The sequence below is a fragment of the Lagenorhynchus albirostris genome, chromosome 6, assembly GCF_949774975.1.
Source record: "Lagenorhynchus albirostris chromosome 6, mLagAlb1.1, whole genome shotgun sequence".
Classification (NCBI taxonomy): Eukaryota; Metazoa; Chordata; class Mammalia; order Artiodactyla; family Delphinidae; genus Lagenorhynchus; species Lagenorhynchus albirostris.
Window position 1 is genome coordinate 118,629,129 of NC_083100.1, and position 18,964 is coordinate 118,648,092.

Here is an 18,964-nt window from a genome sequence, read left to right on the forward strand (position 1 = left end):
TAGCACAGAATGCTTGTCTTTTTTTTTTTTTTTTTGTGGTACACGGGCCTCTCACTGTTGTGGCCTCTCCCGTTGAGGAGCACAGGCTCTGGACACGCAGGCTCAGCGGCCATGGCTCACGGGCCCAGCCGCTCCGCGGGGCCCGAACATGTGGGGCACGAACCTGTGTCCCCTGCATCGGCAGGCGGACTCTCAACCACTGCGCCACCAGGGAAGCCCCCGCTTGTCTTTTTCTTATTAAATTGTAAGAGTACTTTAAATACTGACAACACTAACCTTTAGAAATGCCCTTGCTGCTGCACATCCAGCCATGTCAGCCGGGAAACCTGCCTCATCTCATGGGATGGTGGGTGTCCTGTGGTTCCCGGATGTCAGCTGTTTTCCGCATGCCCCGTCCCACCTCAGCTCCTTCCTTTAAGGTGTCACAGCTGGACAGGCCACCCTGCCCCTCCATCACAGATGTGGCCCCCACCCACAAGCCTCTTCCACAAACTTTTCTGGCTTGATATTTTTACACCTTTAAATCTTCCAACAGTCTCACAGCTGACACCCACCACATGGCCAGAAGCTGTCCCAGCACTACATTACTTTTCAGAAGGGTGCTAACTGAAGGAAACAATAACATTTTATATGTGGCATGATACATTCAAATTATTGAAACTACACTGATTCAAATTAAACTTCAAAATACGCTTCGCTATGAACTTAAAAATCGTAATACAAACACAGAAGAACCTACCTTTGATCCATGCAAATACTGGGGTTGTGCATTTGGCTGTTTATCTCTTTGAAATTCTTGAGAAAATGGTAATACTGTCCGAACAAATCTAAACAAGAAAGATTAAAAAAAAAGAAAGAAAACCAAAAATTTAATGGTAGTTCTTTAAAATTCAGAACTTTTCCATTACTCATCAATTAAATCTTCCTCCCAATTAATCATCACATAGGAAAATTCTGGGAAATCAAAACCCATACTAGGAATGAGCTATAAACACTCTGAAGTATGATAAATGTATCCGAAGTTCAGGAACAGAGTGAGGACACCAGAGGCCCTTCTAGCACATAAAAAGAGTCTCCAAACTTGGCACTAGGACCATTTCATTCAGTCTTTTGAAGAGAGGTGATGCAGGCACTTGGGCCTTGCTGGGCCTCTGGACACAGCAATGATGGCAGGGACAGGAGTGGGAAGGCAGATTCGGACAGTGATGTGGTCACTCAGGTCACTGGGTACAAACTGACAGAAGACGAGTCTGTAAACACACTTGCAGAGCCACGAGACTGTGGCTTCATAACAGATTAAGAGTAACTAAAACTCAAATGCTTGGATCTTAAAGCAGAAATGTCAAAATCGACTCACACTTTCAAATCAGAAGCGTTCATTTAAACATATAAAACTTTTTACAAAGAAGCATGATAAAATTCATGGATTTGCTAATTATTAAATTCAAAAAACTTGATTAACACATATTGCACTTTAATAAATAAAAAAGGATGTAACTGTCAAAACACCACTTGTGCATGAAACAAATGTTTGCATCTGAGGAGAGGACAGCGGCCTGTGGAGCTGATCACATTTACATGGAAACATCACGTTGCTGAGTGGCTGGGTTCTGTCGTTATCCTTTTTTTTTATTTTTTTTGCGGTACACGGGCCTCTCACTGTTGTGGCCTCTCCCATTGCGGAGCACAGGCTCCAGATGCGCAGGCTCAGCGGCCATGGCTCACGGGCCCAGCCGCTCCGCGGCATGTGGGATCTTCCCGGACCGGGGCATGAACCCGTGTCCCCTGCATCGGCAGGCAGACTCTCAACCACTGTGCCACCAGGGAAGCCCCAAGGAACCATTTTTAAAGTCTCAGATTATCTCCCTATATATTACTTATAAATTTCAAACAGAAAAATGGAAACACGCCAGTGGAGAAACTTGGCAGCCACCACCCTAACCAAGGGACGGATGGCCAGTGATGGGAAAACCTTGTGGTATATTGCACTGAGGACATACTCTCCCCTTAGTGGTCTTCCTGCCAAAGAGGCCCGACTCTGATCCCAACTGCTGGCTTACTTCGAGGGCTATCGCGCTGTCACAATTAGTAGCTGTACAGGTTAAATTTAAGTCACAGGCCACCCCATGCGACTTCCCAGAGTCACCAGGCATAAATCATTAATCGGAAATAAGCAGCAAAATAAGTAGATACGCCAAGCAACAAACGGAGTTCTGGTTTCCCCGCAAGCAGCTCTCAGAAAACCCTCAGGCATGGAATTAAGATACTGGGTGGCATAATTTTGTCTGTCTTCTCAGGTTTCCACATGCAACGTGGACATACGAAACGCTATTTTAAAATGTCTTTTCCAGATAATGAAGCTCTAAGGGTTCCACTGAAAGACCTGTTAAAAATACAGGAGTAATGGCTTTTGCCGATGCTATCAAGAGGTGGAGGCCTCCAGCGCTGCTGCTCTGGTGAAGACTGCATCTCGTGCAGCCAGGGCTCCCTCTGAATTGCACCTCAGGTTTCTGGGCCCAAGGAGACTGAGGTCACTTCACGCTGGCCCCTGCCAGCACACGTGCCCAAGGTCACAGCTCCAATGCATGGGAAACTGGGTTCCCGTGCAATCAATCGCACAGCCCGTTGGAGGCAAAGCCACCTACCAGCGCCGTGTGGGCAGTGGGGAGCACGCACTATCAGGCGAGGGCAGCCATCTGCTTGCTGCCCTTCAGGGTGGACCTCGTGCTGGACAGGCTAAGGGGACCCAGGGCAGAGGTGCCTCTCGTCAGTTTATACACCTGATGCCATCGTGTCTGTCAGGCCATGCAAGTGACACGGCCTGGAGGTGTTCCACTCCTGCTAAGATTGCTGGGCCACACGGCACCAACTTCCTGACCTGAGTCCTGGCAACCTCGTCTCTGACAAGACTCCTGCTGCCAGTAGGACAGGTAGCCTAGGATGGCGGGTTGTTCCCTAGCATCGGCCCCGATCAGGGAAGGGCACCCACGTGAGCCCAGCTTGGCAGGCAGGGCCTCGAAATAGACCTCTTTCCCTAACTGCACACTCACGACTCATCATGCCTGGAGCATCTTTCAGAAAACATAGTGATTCAACAGAAAGGTTTACTGCACATGCTGAGTTTTCATCACCATGTAGATTTCAGCTCCCTCCCACCCCCCCCTCGCAGCCCTTCCATGGGGCTCCTGTTGTTTTTGAGCCCCTCGGCCCACCGGGCTGTCACCAAGATGACAGAACAGGCAGATGCTGGACACACGCAGTGCCGCTGGCATGAAGGGGGCCCAGGGAGCATCTTCAACTGTTCCTTCTGCAAGATCTCTGAGAATCCCTTAAAGGGCGACGAAATGCTAGATAATCAAAAATGCAACCTAAAGTAACACAAGAAAATCACGACTCCTCGTGTTGCCTGAGTCTACCACCTCCACAGCCCTGCCCAATGCCCCCCGCCCCCGGAACATATTTTCTCAACTTGCCAATAATGGGGTTCGGCTGCATTTCACCTTTAGAGACGCCAGTTCTAAGCACTAGGCAAAATGATTTAAGGGACATAACAGAAATTAATTCCAAAAGTTCTAAACGGACCGACCAAAGCACAGAAAATCTTGCCATGACTTGGGTTTTCAGAAACACGACAAGCACGTATGTACACACAGAATGCCCCCATCATGACATATGATGTGAAAAAAGAATGTGTACTTAACAGTATGCCTAACAACATCCATTTCTGCAAAACAAAAAATACACATGTATATTCGACCGTATGGCAAAAATTCTAGAAGATAGACATTTTATAAGGGAAATCTCTAGGGATTTAATTATTTTCCCCATGTACCTATTCCATATATATATATATATATATATATATATATATATATATACACACACACACATACATACACACACACACACACACGATTTCTAGCTTTTCTACAATTATGATGCATTACTTATGCAATAAAAATATTTTTTCAGTTAATTCCAACTCTAAAACAACTTGAACAATACCTGTTTCAAGAACCTGGGCACTTAGAAGGGAGTTTACAGGGATGAGTAGTCTCTAAAGTTTGTTCCGGTGGATTGTGCCCAGCCAGGCCCAGGGCCCCCTGACCCAAGAAGGGCAACCAGGGCTCCTTCACCTGTGGTTCTTGTGGCCATGGCCATGTGCCCTCTGCTGCTGCATGGGGCTGAGCTGATGGGCCTAATGGCACACCTCCATGTACCAGCAACAGGCCTGTATTTCCCACAAGGAAACCAACCCTGGGGTCCCAAACAGACTATGGCAATAGCAGGTATGATCAGGCCACAGGGGGGCCTCCCTTCTGCCCTCGGGGTCGAAGCTCAGCACCCCCGGATCAAGACACAAAAATCTAGGCCTGAAAGACAGTAGTGATCAAGCCAACACATGGTAGGATGTTCAGATGCAGTAGTGAAGCAAAGGAAAAGCAAAAGACATTTACTTGTAAAAGGTGGTCATAGGACTTCCCTGGTGGCACAGTGGTTAAGAATCCGCCTGCCAATGCAGCGGACACAGGTTTGATGCCTGGTCCAGGAAGATCCCACATGCTGCGGAGCAACTAAAGCTGTGCACCACAACTACTGAGCCTGTGCTCTAGAGCCCACGAGCCACAACTACTGAAGCCTGCGTGCCTAGAGCCTGTGCTCTGCAACAAGAGAAGCCACCGCAACTAGAGAAAGCCTGTGCACAGCAACAAAGATCCAACACGGCCAAAAATAAATAAATAAATTTATAAGAAATAAAAATAAAAAGTGGTCATAACACTCACATACACACGGTCTCTCACACACACCCTCACTCATACTCACCCCCATTTCTCACACTCACAAGCACACACACACATTTCCTCTCTGGCATGTGCTGACCAGCAGGAGTGAAGCTCAGCGCAGAGAGGACAGGCCTCAGGCAGGCAGTTGCCAGAGTGTGGAGGTGACACAGAGCCATCCCAGGACCTTGGCTGTACCACAAGACTGCACCACATAACCCTGAAGCCAGCAGCCATGCCACCCTTCCAGCGGGCCACTTTGTATTGTTCAACATAGTAAAATGGTAGGTGCGTGGAGGGCGGCTAACTGGCAGACCCTCACATGGCCCGACATCCCAGAATGGAAGCATGAATAGTAGAGTCACCCAGCACATTCCAACGTCAGTGGACATTAAAAGTATGGAGGTGGTACAGACCCAGCAGCTGCTGTCCACATGTACCAGATTTGGCCCTGAGCCCCAAGGGAGTGCCCTGGATAGGAACCCTGGCCCCGCACTTGGTCTGCACATGAAAGCCATGACCATACACCCAAGGGCTGGCCCAGGGCTGCACTTGCAAATGGAGGAGACCAGGAGGGCCTGAGTATCCTGGACATGGGAAAAGATGGGCCCTGAGACCATCCTGTTTCGATGCCCATTGGAAGGGGCATCCAGAGCCATCTGTGAGGTAGCATGCTCACCGGTTGGTAGAGCCATTGTAGCAGTAGTTGGGCAGGAAGTCGTAGTTGAGCTCCCAGAAGACGTGGAGGGTGATTCTCCCGTAGGGCGCTGACACATTGTGGTTGGCCTCCCGGAACATGGCATCAAAGCTGTCCAGAGTCAGGTACCTGCTCAGCAGCCTGTGGGTCATGCGGTTGATTTCCAAGAGGCCATCCAGCTCCTGTGGGACCACAAAGACAGGGGCGTGAGGACAGAGCTGGGCCTGGCGTGGCGGCCTCCATCCTCTACGTGGGTAGCGCCATGGTGGTGGGCCAGGAGCGGGCAGAGGAGGACGTGGACGGCGAGGGGCTGCACTGAGGGGAGGCCAGTGAGCTAGGCCAAGAACGCACGTGGTGGCAGTCTGGCAGGTGACACAAGCTTCCTTCTCACACCTAAATTCGTGTCCTCTCCACTGCTCTTAAAATGCCCCTCCTTTCCATGGTTGCCCCCGAATGGCCACTGTCCATTCTCTACTGCAATTACCTCCCACTGTCCACTGCTGGCCTCCAAACCCCTCACAGGGCAGAGAAAACTGGGATGTGTCCACCCCCACCCGACGGCACACAGTGTGCCCTCAGGTGTTAGCCTTAATTAGCTTTCCTAATGCACCTGAAGTTACTCAAAAGCATTGCTGTGCAGCAAAACTGGCAAGCATGTTCAGAGGTGGCCTTCCAGGCTCCCACACTGACTGTTCATAAACCTGCCCAGGTCTGTACTATCCCCTGAGGCAGCCACTGGCCCCATATGGCAACAAGAATGTGGCTGGTCCAAACTGAGATGCGCCATATGTGTGAGATGCACAGATTTCAGAAACTGAACATGAAAACAAAGAATGTAAGATATCCACGTCAATAGAGTTCTTATAATGATTATATGTTGAATTGTTAATTTTTGGATATATTGGGTAAATAAAGTAGATTACTAAAATTAATTCCTCCAATTTCTTTCTCCTTTTCTAATGTGACTACGAGTAAATTTAAAATGGTCTCTGGGCAGAAGCAAGAAGAACTACAATCCTGCAGCCTGTTGAACAAAAACCACATTCACAGAAAGACAGACAAAATGAAAAGGCAGAGGACTATGTACCAGATGAAGGAACAAAATAAAACCCCAGAAAAACAACTAAATGAAGTGGAGATAGGCAACCTTCCAGAAAAAGAATTCAGAATAATGAGAGTAAAGATGATCCAGGACCTCAGAAAAAGGATGGAGGCAAAGATCCAGAAGATGCAAGAAATGTTTAACAAAGACCTAAGAAGAATTAAAGAACCAACAAATAGAGATGAACAATACAATAACTGAAATGAAAAATACACTAGAAGGAATCAATAGCAGAATAACTGAGGCAGAAGAACGGATAAGTGGCCTGGAAGACAGAATGGTGGAATTCACTGCTGCAGAACAGAATAAAGAAAAAAGAATGAAAAGAAATGAAGACAGACTAAGAGACCTCTGGGACAACATTAAACCCACCAATATTCACATTATAGGGGTCCCGGAAGGAGAAGAGAGAGAGAAAGGAACCGAGAAAATATGTGAAGAAATTACAGTCGAAAAATTCCCTAATGTGGGAAAGGAAATAGCTACCCAAGTCCAAGAAGCGCAGAGAGTCCCAGGCAGGATAAACGCAAAGAAAAACATGCCGAGACACACAGTAATCAAATTGACAAAAATTAAAGACAAAAATTATTAAAAGCAACAAAGGAAAAACGACAAATAGCATAAAAGGAAACTACCATAAGGTTAACAGCTGATTTCTCAGCAGAAACTCTACAAGCCAGAAGGGAGTGGCACGATATATTTAAAGTGATAAAAGGGAAGAAACTACAACCAAGATTACTCTACCCAGCAAGGATCTCATTCAGATTTGACAGAGAAATCAAAAGCTTTACAGACAAGCAAAAGCTAACAGAATTCAGTACCATGAAGCCAGCTCGACAACAAATGCTAAAGGAACTTCTCTAAGTGGTAAACGCAAGAGAAGAAAAGGACCTACAAAAACAAACCCAAAACAATTAAAGAAATTGGTAATAGGAACATACATACTGAAAATTACCTTAAATGTGAATGGGTTAAATGCTCCAAGCAAAAGACACAGGCTTGCTGAATGGATTTAAAAACAAGATCCATATATATGCTGTCTACAAGAGACCCACTTCAGACCTAGGGACACATACAGACTGAAAGTGAGGGGATGGAAAAAGATATTCCATGCAAATGGAAACCAAAAGAAAGCTGGAGTAGCAATACTCAAATCAGATAAAATAGACTTTAAAATAAAGAATGTTACAAGAGACAAGGAAGGACACTACATAATGATCAAGGGATCAATCCAAGAAGAAGATATAACAATTATAAATATTTATGCACCCAACAGAGGAGCACCTCAATACATAACGCAAATGCTAACAGCTATAGAAGAGGAAATCGACAGTAACACAATAATAGTGGGGGACTTTAACACCTCACTTACACCAATGGACAGATCATCCAGACATAAAGTTAATAAGGAAACATAAGCTTTAAATGACACAACAGACCAGATAGATTTAATTGATATTTATGGGACATTCCATCCAAAAACAGCAGATTACACTTTCTTCTCAAGTGCACATGGAACATTCTCCAGGACAGATCACTTCTTGGGTCACAAATCAAGCCTCAGTAAATTTAAGAAAATTGAAATCATATTAAGCATCTTTTCCAACCACAACACTATGAGATTAGAAATAAATTACACGGAAAAAAAACATAAAAAACACAAACACACGGAGGCTAAACAATATGCTACTAAATAACAAAGAGATCACTGAAGAAGTCAAAGAGGAAATCAAAAAATACCTAGAAACAAATGACAACAAAAACACGATAATCCAAAACCTATGGGATGCAGCAAAAGCATTTCTAAGAGGGAAGTTTGTAGCAATACAACCCTACCTCAAGAAACAAGAAAAATCTCAAATAAACAATCTAATCTCACACCTAAAGGAACTAGAGAAAGAACAAACAAAACCCAAAGTTAGTAGAAGGAAAGAAATCATAAAGATCAGAGCAGAAATAAATGAAATAGAAACAAAGAAAACAATAGCAAAGATCAATAAAACTAAAAGCTAGGGAAAAGAAAAAAAGGTCTCTGGCTTGCATTCTATTTATAGTGGTCAAAACCTCAACCAAATCACATTAAGACCAAGGGCAATGAAACACCATGCCCCAGCCCAAGCCAGGCTGAAGGAAGAGCCACTGTGGGCTCTGTGGCCAGACAGCCTGGATTCTGAGGAAGGAGAGGTGGGCCCAGCAGACACCTGCCCCCCACCTGCTTCTCTAGGAACAACAGTCGTCCTGAAGTTCTCACAAGCTCATTACCATTTGCCTGCAGCCATTATTCTTGGAAGATAGATTTGGCACGAAATCCTTAAGTTGCATTTCCTTCCCTGCTGGCAAAGGTCTGAGGACAATTGGATTTTCTTTCCCTGATCACTCTGCTTAGATACCCAGAGGGTTTTTCCTTTTCCTTGAAAGTCCAATACTACAATGTTAACTACAGTGTTCTTTGGTGTTGGCCACTTTAGGTCGTCTTCCCATGTATGCAATATTTGCTTCTAATATGTATTTACACTGTTTTTTATTTCATCAAAGTTTTCTTTAAGTAGCTTTTTTTTTTTTTTTTTTTTTTGCGGTACGCAGGCCTCTCACTGTTGTGGCCTCTCCCGTTGCGGAGCACAGGCTCCGGACGCGCAGGCTCAGCGACCATGGCTCACAGGCCCAGCCGCTCCGCGGCATGTGGGATCTTACCAGACTGGGGCATGAACCCGTGTCCCCTGCAGCAGCAGGCGAACTCCCAACCACTGCACCACCAGGGAAGCCCTCAAGTAGCATTTTTAATGTTTGTTCCATCTCATTGCTTTGGTTTTTGTCTTCAGGGGCCTCTATGATATGTATGTTGAATCTTCACCGTCCATCATCTCCATGATCTCTCAAATCCTTTCTGTCTGTCTTCATTTCCTTTTAATTTTTAAAACGTTCCTCCTTTCATTCTTTTGCCATATCTTTTGCCATAGTGAGGTGTTAACTATTTGTTCTTTGAAGTCAATTTAGAATTGTGCGTATGAAGAGCAGATGCCCAGGTAGGCCCAGCTCAGTGAGTGCACACCTTTTGAGTTCTATGCAAAAAATGAACCTACCATCAGGTCAATTTATCAATAATGACAAAAGTAGAAATAGCTCCAACCCCCCAAATCTGCTGAGTCTGAGAAAAAGGAGAGCACTTACAACTATTGATGTCAGGTCTTCACTCTCAAATCGCCCAATTGCCAGTTCCAGGGATTTGTACATGGCGGTGGAGACGCGCTGGGTAATCAGACGATTGAGGTCTATGGACCTGCCCAGGAGCTGGGCACAGAGAGTGGAAAGCATGAACATTAAAAAACAAATAAGCAAGAGAATATGGATCTATCCCAGGAAACTGATTCCAAAAGATAAGACAGACAAATAATGTACAAAATTTAGATGACAGTATGATCAAATACCCTACTTTCCTAGAGCTGAAATTCTGTAAGTCAAAGCTATAAAAGGACTCTTATAGTGTACTTACACTTACATCACAGACAGAAACCCCAAGCCTCCCCAGAGATCCTGGAGAGCCTGGGTCTGGCACTTAGCGCACCCCTTGTATCGGGTTCAGGGCCACCTCCCAGCACAGAGCGGCCTGCGTGTGCCTTACCCTCACCGTGTCACGAGGATGAGTAGGAGAAAACTACTCCACCTCTACTGCAGAGTCCTAACAACATGTGCATACCTCAGTATCATTTCAATAACATAAAAATACAGGCAAAACCCTGGTGAAAATGTCCCAAAATGTGAATGGTGGTTATTTGTAGATAGAATTACATGAGATTTTCCTACAGTTTTCTGTATTTTCCTTTTGGTGATGTATATATGTTATTTTTAAAGAAACAAAAAAAAACAAGCACTGTATTATTACTCTCTGTGCTGGCCAAGAAGCAGTTCCTCCCCACCACTCTGAGCTGACTAGAGTCCACATCTTCTTTCTTTTAAGCTCTGTCTTTTGGGCTCCTGGAGAGGAGTTGTGCTTGGGCCAGGCCTCCTGGGAACTGTGCAGGGCAGCCTTCCCTTGTGTGTCAGGTTATGCAAGAGAAACTGCTTATCTTTAAAACCTCAGCTCTTTACATGGATGGTCCCACAGCCACATACATACTGACATCTATTAAAACCTGAGGAGCTCTAAGAAAACCCCACTATTTCCACTGCTGGTTCCATGCCTCACCGTGCCCAGGAAAGGCCTGGCTCACCTGCACGTGCCTCTGCTTGAGCAGCGTCTCATAGCGATTAGATGGCGGGAGATGGATTGTTGCACCCTGATTCTTGCATTCTGATCGTAACCGTTTGTCAAGAAGCAAACTAGCATGGAAGGAAGAGAGGACAATTTCTCACGTGCTGTGAATTTTAATGGAAATGTCAGATCAAGTACCCAAATTACAAACACATACTCACCTTCCTGCCATAACCTTATAATATGCAAATATCTGGTCAGCCAGCTTATAAACAAATTGGTCAAAGCAGAGATTCACCTAAAGGAAAGAAAAGGAAAGCGTGCATTAAATTTTGCTTCCCTAGGGAATTCCCTGGTGGTCCAGTGGTAAGGACTCTGCACTTTCATTGCCAAGGGCCTGGGTTCAATCCCTGATCAGGGAACTCAGATCCCCCAAGCTGTGTGGTATGGCACGCCCCCCGCCCCCCAAAAATGCTTCCCTAAACCAAGATCAAATAACAGAACTTAAAAAAAAAATTTTTTTTTTTGATCCAGCAATTCCACTTCTAGGTATTTAAATGGAGACACTAACTCAAAATGATATCTGTACCCCAGGGTTCCTGCAGCACAACAGCCAAGACATGGAAACAACCTGTGTCCACTGATGGATAAATGGATAAAGAAGGTATCTACACACACACAAATGGAATATTACTCAGCCATAAAAGAGAAGGAAACCCTGCCATTTTCGACAACATAGATGGACCTTGAGGGTGCTATGCTAAGTGAAATAAGACAAATACTGCATGATCTCACTTATATGTGGAATCTAAAAAAAACCCCAAAACAAACCCATAAATACAAGAACAGATTGGTGGCTGCAGAGGTGGAGCATGGGAGAACTGGGTGAAGGGGGTCAAAAGGTACAAACTTCCAGTCATAAAATAAATAAGTTCTGGGGATTGAATTAAAAAACAAAACAAAACCGCAAAACCCCAACCCTTTGTTAAGGCAACTAAAACAGGCTCTTATGAGAAAACAGAAACATCTTTACTGTCCAACAATAGCAGATTAAATCCATTTCAGTGGGACCAGGAGTGACCACCACACCACCACTGAAAATTATGTCAGAACCTTACTTACTGATGGAGAAAAATGCTCCAATTCTCTTAAATACAATGGAATATAAGAAAGTCTCTGTTCTTCACGTGCTCCCAGGGGCTATCGTGCACTGCATCTGGGGGCAGCTCCTGACTCCAGGCTGTATGTCCCAAGAGCCGCTGCCCGTGGCCTCCTCTGGGCTCCTCAGTCAGATTTGCAGGGAGGACACAGTCTGTGACTTCACCCTCAAAACTGTATCCTCACTTGCAAATGGGGCTAGCACATACCCCCCGGAACTGGGATGAGGACACCCTGTGCTCAGAGCGGAGCTGCTCCAGGACCCACGGGTCTCTGTCCCAGCCCACCCTGCCTCACCCAGGAGCCCACGACATCTCCCCCAAAGAAGCACTTCCTGTGGTTTTTGTGAGGATATGGGGAAGGAGACCCAGATGTATAATGTAATCTGCTGAGGTTAAATTCTCTTACATCTTGAGCTAGAAAATAAGATTTTTCTCCTTAGCTGCATGTACACAGACTTAATAATTCCACTTGTAGGAATTTGTCCTCAAGAATAATCCAATACAACTAAAAAGATACATGCAAGGAAGTTCATCAAAGCATTATTTATAATTAAAAGTAAAAAGCTAAAACTAGAGAAATTAAATAGAGGTTGGTTCAGTGCATCTCTTCTGTACAAGGCCCCTGCTCTAGACTGTGTTCATGAAAGAAACAGGCAAGATATGCAGTGTTCATGCCATGCAGTCACGTGAAAAGGATGTCCCCCAACAGCTGATGTTTTAAGACCCCAATCATCCTGTGTGGATGCACAGAAAAAAGTGCAGATAGAAGGGTTCAACCCAAAATGTTTATTTCAAAGTTCATTCCATTGTTTGAACCTCCTTGTATTAAAAAGAAAGGCTGTCCCCTCTAACACTCAGAGGAAAAAGGAAAATTTTAAAAGTCTATTAAAAGTGCCTGGGCCCTCACCTCTGCCTCGATTTCGTCATAGAGAAACTGCTTGTTGAACCTGGTGAGGGCATAGTGGGCGCTATCGTTGTACAGGTCCAGTGAGTAGAGGACGTACCTGCAGAGTGGGAGAGAGGTCAGGCCAACTGCCCACACGGGGTTTCTCGGCTCTCACACCCTGCCCTCCACGGGAAATGTAACCCTCACTGTCTTCCTCTCTCATGAGGAAAAACAATCTCTTACTTCAAATGCCAAACTCGGCTTCTGTGAGAGCCCTAACAGAGGCCCCAGCAAGCTGGCCAGACCCTTGGCAGGACATGCCTGGCTCAGCCACGCCCAGGGCGCCTGCTGGGTCCACGAGGGCCTCCTGCAACTTCATCTTCTCAGCCATCACGTTTCAAAGATTTTCACCCCACTCTGCAGTATTTTTAATAACCACAAGACTGAGTCATTTTCTTATTTTTAAGACTAAACTGTCGACTTAAAAAGAAAAACATACAAAGGTCCTGGGCCCCAGAGCTGACCCTGAGCACACCTGGTGTGGCCAAAGCCCCTCTCTCCCTGGACAAATGGTGGTAGCCGACGGTCTCCAGAAGTAAGGTCCCTCTGAGGGCTTGAGGCACGTAAGCAGAGGGCCCAATGTGGCCCTAGAGGCGCACACACGCCCATCAAGGCCTCTAACGCTACGGAACAGACACCACGGCTGCTGCAGAGTGAGGGAAGGCCGCCCTCCTGACGTGCACAGGCAAGGACGGTGGCGGGAGGACCCGCTAGGCAGGGCCCCAATCTGCTCACTACACGACACCCCGTTTGCTATTACTTTCCCTCCATGGACTTCATATTTTCAAAATCTCTGACCCCCTGCCCTGACCCTGAGCTTCAAACTCTAAACAAAGATGTTCAATGAACATTTCCTCTCCCAAATCCATCTGAGTCGGAGGCCATGCCACACACTACATGCCAGGCTACCTCTCCCCTTGCCAAGTTCCCAGGCCTCACAGCACCTGGACACAGTGGACTTGATTAGCTCTACTGCCTCAGCTCTGGATTCCAGTCTGAAGCCAAGACACCTGTTCCTTGTATTGATATCTGAAGTCTCACCCCAAGAATTACGACTTCAGGGAATTCCCTGGTGGCGCAGTGGTTAAGAATCCACCTGCCAATGCAGGGGACACGGGTTCGATCCCTGGTCCAGGAAGATCCCATGTGCCACAGAGCAACTAAGCCCGTGTGCTGCAACTACTAAGCCTGTGCTCTAGAGCCCACGAGCCACAACTACTGAGCCCGCAAGCCACAACTACTGAGCCCACACACCACAACTACTGAAGCCCACGCGCCTAGAGCCCGCATTCTGCAACAAGAGAAGCCACCGCACCACAACGAAGAGTAGACCCCGCTCGTCACAACTAGAGAAAGCCCGCGCACAGTGACGGAGACCCAACATAGCCAAAAATAAATAAATTAAAAAAAAAAAAAAAAGAATTACGACCTCAAATGAAGTGCTGAGAACAGTCACCCCTCCCCCACCTCCCGGCTCCCAAATGCCACCAAGGGCCTCAATCACACAGACAGGAGCCTGGGACAGGCTTCCAGGACACTCACTCCATCATCGACGCTTCCTTGGTCTCCAGGATGTGGTCTGTCAGGATCCAGGGCATGGACATCTCGATGGGGAACTGGATCCTCCTGCCCATGGTCAGCTCCAGGAAGAACTCTCGGAACCACAACTGCGAAAGGTCACAGCACTGCTGGAGCGTCTCTTAAGGAATTCAAATAACACCACATTAATATTCCGCAAGCAGAGAAGACTGCACAGGACAATGCGAGGGGGCGCGTGCCAGGCTCTCAGCCCTGAGCTGTGGAGAGTGCACATGAGCAGGGAGGGGTCACGTGTGCCTTGCACAGTGTGGCCACAGGCAAAGCCACCTGGACATGCTGATTCTCACTCACAAACAGAGCAGAGTCAGCGTCCAGCCCCACGGGCCCAGCACGGACACCACCGCCCACCAACAGGAGCTGGTCAACACTGCGCGCCTTCTGGTGGGATTTATTTTATACGGGATACAGACACAGCATTACAGGCACACTTGGTGCAGGTCTATCTAATGCAAAATAGATTGAAAAAAAATGTTTCCATCTTTTTATGAAGAGAAAAACAAAAGCCTTACTATTACTCTAAACCTGCAGCACTTGCAGCCAAGATAGAGGCCTCCCACCCTGGATAATGGCTGCAGCACAGAAATAAACGTGGACGGCTCCACGATGACAAAGGGCATCCACACGTGCCCCGGTCACCCTAGGACGGGCTGTGCACGTCAGGTCACCTGCCACCTTCCACACATTGCAGTCGTGGGCGGCTTCTGATATTTATCACCACCTGCGTCTCGAGCCAGGTGACAGTCACATTGGCCTGCCTTGCTGACCCAGTTCAGGTTACAAAGACTTTGCGTCCAGGTCACTGGGCCAGCCCCGGGCCCACAGGCCTCACCCTTCTAAGGGCCATGCCACATGGAGGGAACCCCCAGCCGGCCATGCATTTAAAGCAACAGGTGAGGGAATGTCATGAGGGTGGCAACTTGTGTCACTGCCTGGGTGCGTGAAGGGACCAGAGCAGGGGCGACCAGGCAGGCGGAAGCATTCTAGATGGTGTTAGTGGTGTTAGAACATGCTGGGCCGGACACTGGTCAGCAGTAGCTCTTACCACTGAAATTTATCAAGTGGGTGTAGAAGAATGACTCGCGATGAAATTTTTCTATGTCCAATATGGTGGGCCCCTCGAGGCTACTTCTCAAGGTTTTCTTGGAACCACTTTTGTCTGCAATGAGGGACTCTAGCATGGTTCTCACCATGTAAAGCTGCATTATCCAAGGAAACATTTGTGGGGGAGAAAATATACATGGCACATTAGTTACGACAAACGCAGATAAACCACGAGGGGGACTGCCCCGTGGACACCGTGCCGGCTCGCAGGGGCGGCGCCCATCCACGAGGCCAAGTCGCTGCTGCTTGGGACAAAGAACTTGGAGCAGAACCCTTCGCCTCGGGCCGTAAATACCAACAAGAAAAACAAACAATGTCTTACCACCAAAGGTTAATAGAGGCGGATAGGTGTAGGACTGCCTCAGAAACGCGTTAACCACATGCAAGAGCCTTTCCGTGCCCACAGACTTGAGCTGCCTGAGCAGCTCAGCAGAGCTCAAGGACTCCGCCATGGTGCGCACCAGGTAGAGCTAGACACGGACAGACGGGAGAGCGGAGACAGCGTTAGTCACACGCAGCACAGGGCAGGGACAGACACGCGGACGAGTGAGGAGGGCGCCAGCGTGCTGGCAGACAGGGGATGGACAGACCCCGGACGGCACCCTCCCTGGGCAGCAATGACTTCCTCCCAGGTACCCCAGAGGTTTCATACACAGTCAGCAACATGCTCTGCTGGTAATTCTCTGAAAGACTGACAGAAGCGATTCTAAAAGCCCCCAACACAGAGATGATGAGTAAGAAGTACAAAGTCCCAAAACAGGAGGGGAAAAGCCAAGGGGCATAGTAAATCAGGTATAAGGGTCAGAGAAAAGCTGCCTGGGGGCAGGAGGGAGCTGAGTATGCCAGGAGAGGGTGCAGCAGAGGTAGCTGAAGACCACAGACACACCAAAGCTATGTTTTTAAATTTCCAAAAATTTTATCTTTAGGAATGATCATTTTTAGAGACAACATAAAAATTATAACCATACATTTAAACACCCACCAGGCAACACAGCATAAATACAGACACATAGACTTTCACCCACATTTTTGGGATAGGAGTTGATGCAGTCAAAGTTCTGCATGCAAATAACCAAACCCAAGAATCACAGGGCGTCTGCACCCCAGAGTCACTTGGGCAGGGAATAAAGGAGCAAAAAAGACACAGGCAGTACTTTATCTGCCCAAGCAGACAGCGGTGAGGTCATTTCACTCCCAGCCCCCCTACCACCCCCCAGCTCAGGGTCAGCCCACTCAGGGGAACAGGCAGCGACAGGGGATCGGGGAACAAGAACCTGGGTGCTAGAGGGTCCCACGGCGCGCCGTGGCACTTTAATGTCAAAGCCGCTCTTGGGGTCCTTCTCGCCCCGCAGGGCCGGGTCGTTGAAGGGCTCGTGCCCTGTCTCCCAGTCACACACGGTCTTCCTGATGGCCTGCAGGACACTAAACCGCCCGTCAAGCTGTCAGGGCAGATGCAGTGCTGACAGGCTCGGCACCTTTACAGTCACAGCATCGCTTCGCCTCTCACACAGACAACTCTCACACGTGAATCCCTCCGGAGGCAGGGGGGAGACGTCGTAATGGACCAGTTCAACGTGAAACTTTAAAAATAGATCGTTTTCTTGGGGACATTACTACCCTCAGAGGATCTAATGTAGTTGCATTTTGCATCAATTAGCCCAGACGTGATGTTTTATTTCCTAAACACTGAGACATACTCAGGGCAGCAAGAGGACAGACCCCAAACATCACCCAGAGCTGAAACTCAACCTCCCTGCGAGTCATCCCATTTTCTAACTTGAATTTGAAGTCACCAGCACAATACTGGGGACTTTGCCCATGTCCCCAACTCACCTGGACATCGGGATGCCCCCACTCCCAACAGGGCTCCACCATTCGGAGTCTTCCACAGTGCCACCCTCAGGGCAGACGCCACACCCACACGCCCATCCTAATCACCTCACGGGGAAAGCTCTAGCTAAATCCAGAGTTACTCTAAGGCTACGCTGCACATTTCCCAGTGGTGAGGCTCCATCACAGTAAGCGTGAGCAAAACCAAGGCACTACTGAAAATATGAAAACCTTTACTAAGCCCTCCAGGAGAGAGAACACAAACTGGGAAACCTCACAGTGTAAGATCTTATTAATGCTAAAGTCATTCCATATCAGGTGACAATTATATAAAGCAACAAAATGAAATCAGTACATGTGTGAGCCCCTGTGAGCTTCATTTTAGGTAAATGTCTCTGAAAGAAAACTTTATCTAAAAGGCTAAACATTCATAGAAAACTAGCTCAAGATTGCTACAGGAACTCTGCAATATGTATGTACTGGGTTGGCCAAAAAGTCGTTCGGGTTTTTCTGCAGCCTCTTACGGCGAAACCTGAACAAACTTTTTGGCCAACGCAATAGTTTTTGACTCATTTGTAAGACAGGCGAGAAGGAACAGAAGCAAAAATACTGAAGAAATGGGAGATGAGATTCTGGGTTGTGTGTCCCTACAGGCCTGGTGAACAGAACTGCCAGACAGATTTTGAGACACTCCCAGGCCCCAGATAAGCACCCCCTTGTCCCTGGTTCTCCAGACTGCCTGGACCTTCTGTAGTTGATTTATTGTGGGTTGCTCAGGTTAATAATTGGACCCACTGCATTACATTTAGAGGAAATTCACCCAAAGGGTGTCTGGAGGTTGAATATAAATGCACTTTATGAAAATGTTAACCCTACAGCTGTTCAAACCTAAGCTGATCCTTCAGTTTTGGATGACTGTGCAGGGAGTGTGTACAGCAGCACTGACCTCTGGATGACGTTTTTCTTCTTCTTGATGGCCTGCCTGAGCGGCTCCCTGAGGGTGACCTGGGAGAAGTCCTGCAGCGCGGCGTAGACAGTGTGGCGGATGGCATGGTTGAACACGCTCTCCATCCTGCCCATCAGCACCTGCAAGCCTTTGATCATGGCGATCACCTGAAGGGGCACGGACACATGATCTTCAGTGTGCTGGAGGGTCACAGCTGAGCTCCATGGGCCTGACACATGCCAGGAGACTGCCTCCCCCAAGCACCGGGCCTCTCCCTGGCCTCCTGTGTTTCTGCTCTGCACCTGTAGCTGTCCCTGTTCCTAGGTCTGACCCCATCAGACCATGAGTGCCTCGAGGGCAGGGACAGATCTGCTTGGCCTGGAGCCAATATGGGGATTTGGTAACTGACTCAAAATACTGCTGAATGCCTTAGGGTGCACCTCTCTGTGAAAGACTTCAACAAAACAGAAAAAGATTCAGGAAAGCAAATTTGTTATTATCTGGACAGGAAGAAAGAAGTTACAAGCTTGTAACCCAAATCCCATCTTTAAACCAGCGGTTCCCAACCTTTTTGGCACCAGGGACCGGTGTCATGGAAGACACTTTTTCTGAG

The 18,964-nt window shown here is 47.4% G+C and overlaps 1 protein-coding gene across 1 annotated transcript in view; it reads right to left on the reverse strand.

The window, feature by feature from the left end:
• Window positions 1-18,964, reverse strand: part of CYFIP1 (cytoplasmic FMR1 interacting protein 1) — a 93,651-nt gene that overhangs the window by 17,817 nt on the left and 56,870 nt on the right. Inside the window, 12 exon segments of the mRNA XM_060153137.1 lie at window positions 740-827; window positions 5,461-5,660; window positions 9,749-9,868; window positions 10,789-10,897; window positions 10,991-11,067; window positions 12,837-12,933; window positions 14,418-14,574; window positions 15,517-15,775; window positions 15,777-15,859; window positions 15,862-16,045; window positions 16,850-16,997; window positions 18,352-18,518. Coding sequence (XP_060009120.1) covers window positions 740-827; window positions 5,461-5,660; window positions 9,749-9,868; window positions 10,789-10,897; window positions 10,991-11,067; window positions 12,837-12,933; window positions 14,418-14,574; window positions 15,517-15,775; window positions 15,777-15,859; window positions 15,862-16,045; window positions 16,850-16,997; window positions 18,352-18,518 — 1,689 coding nt within the window.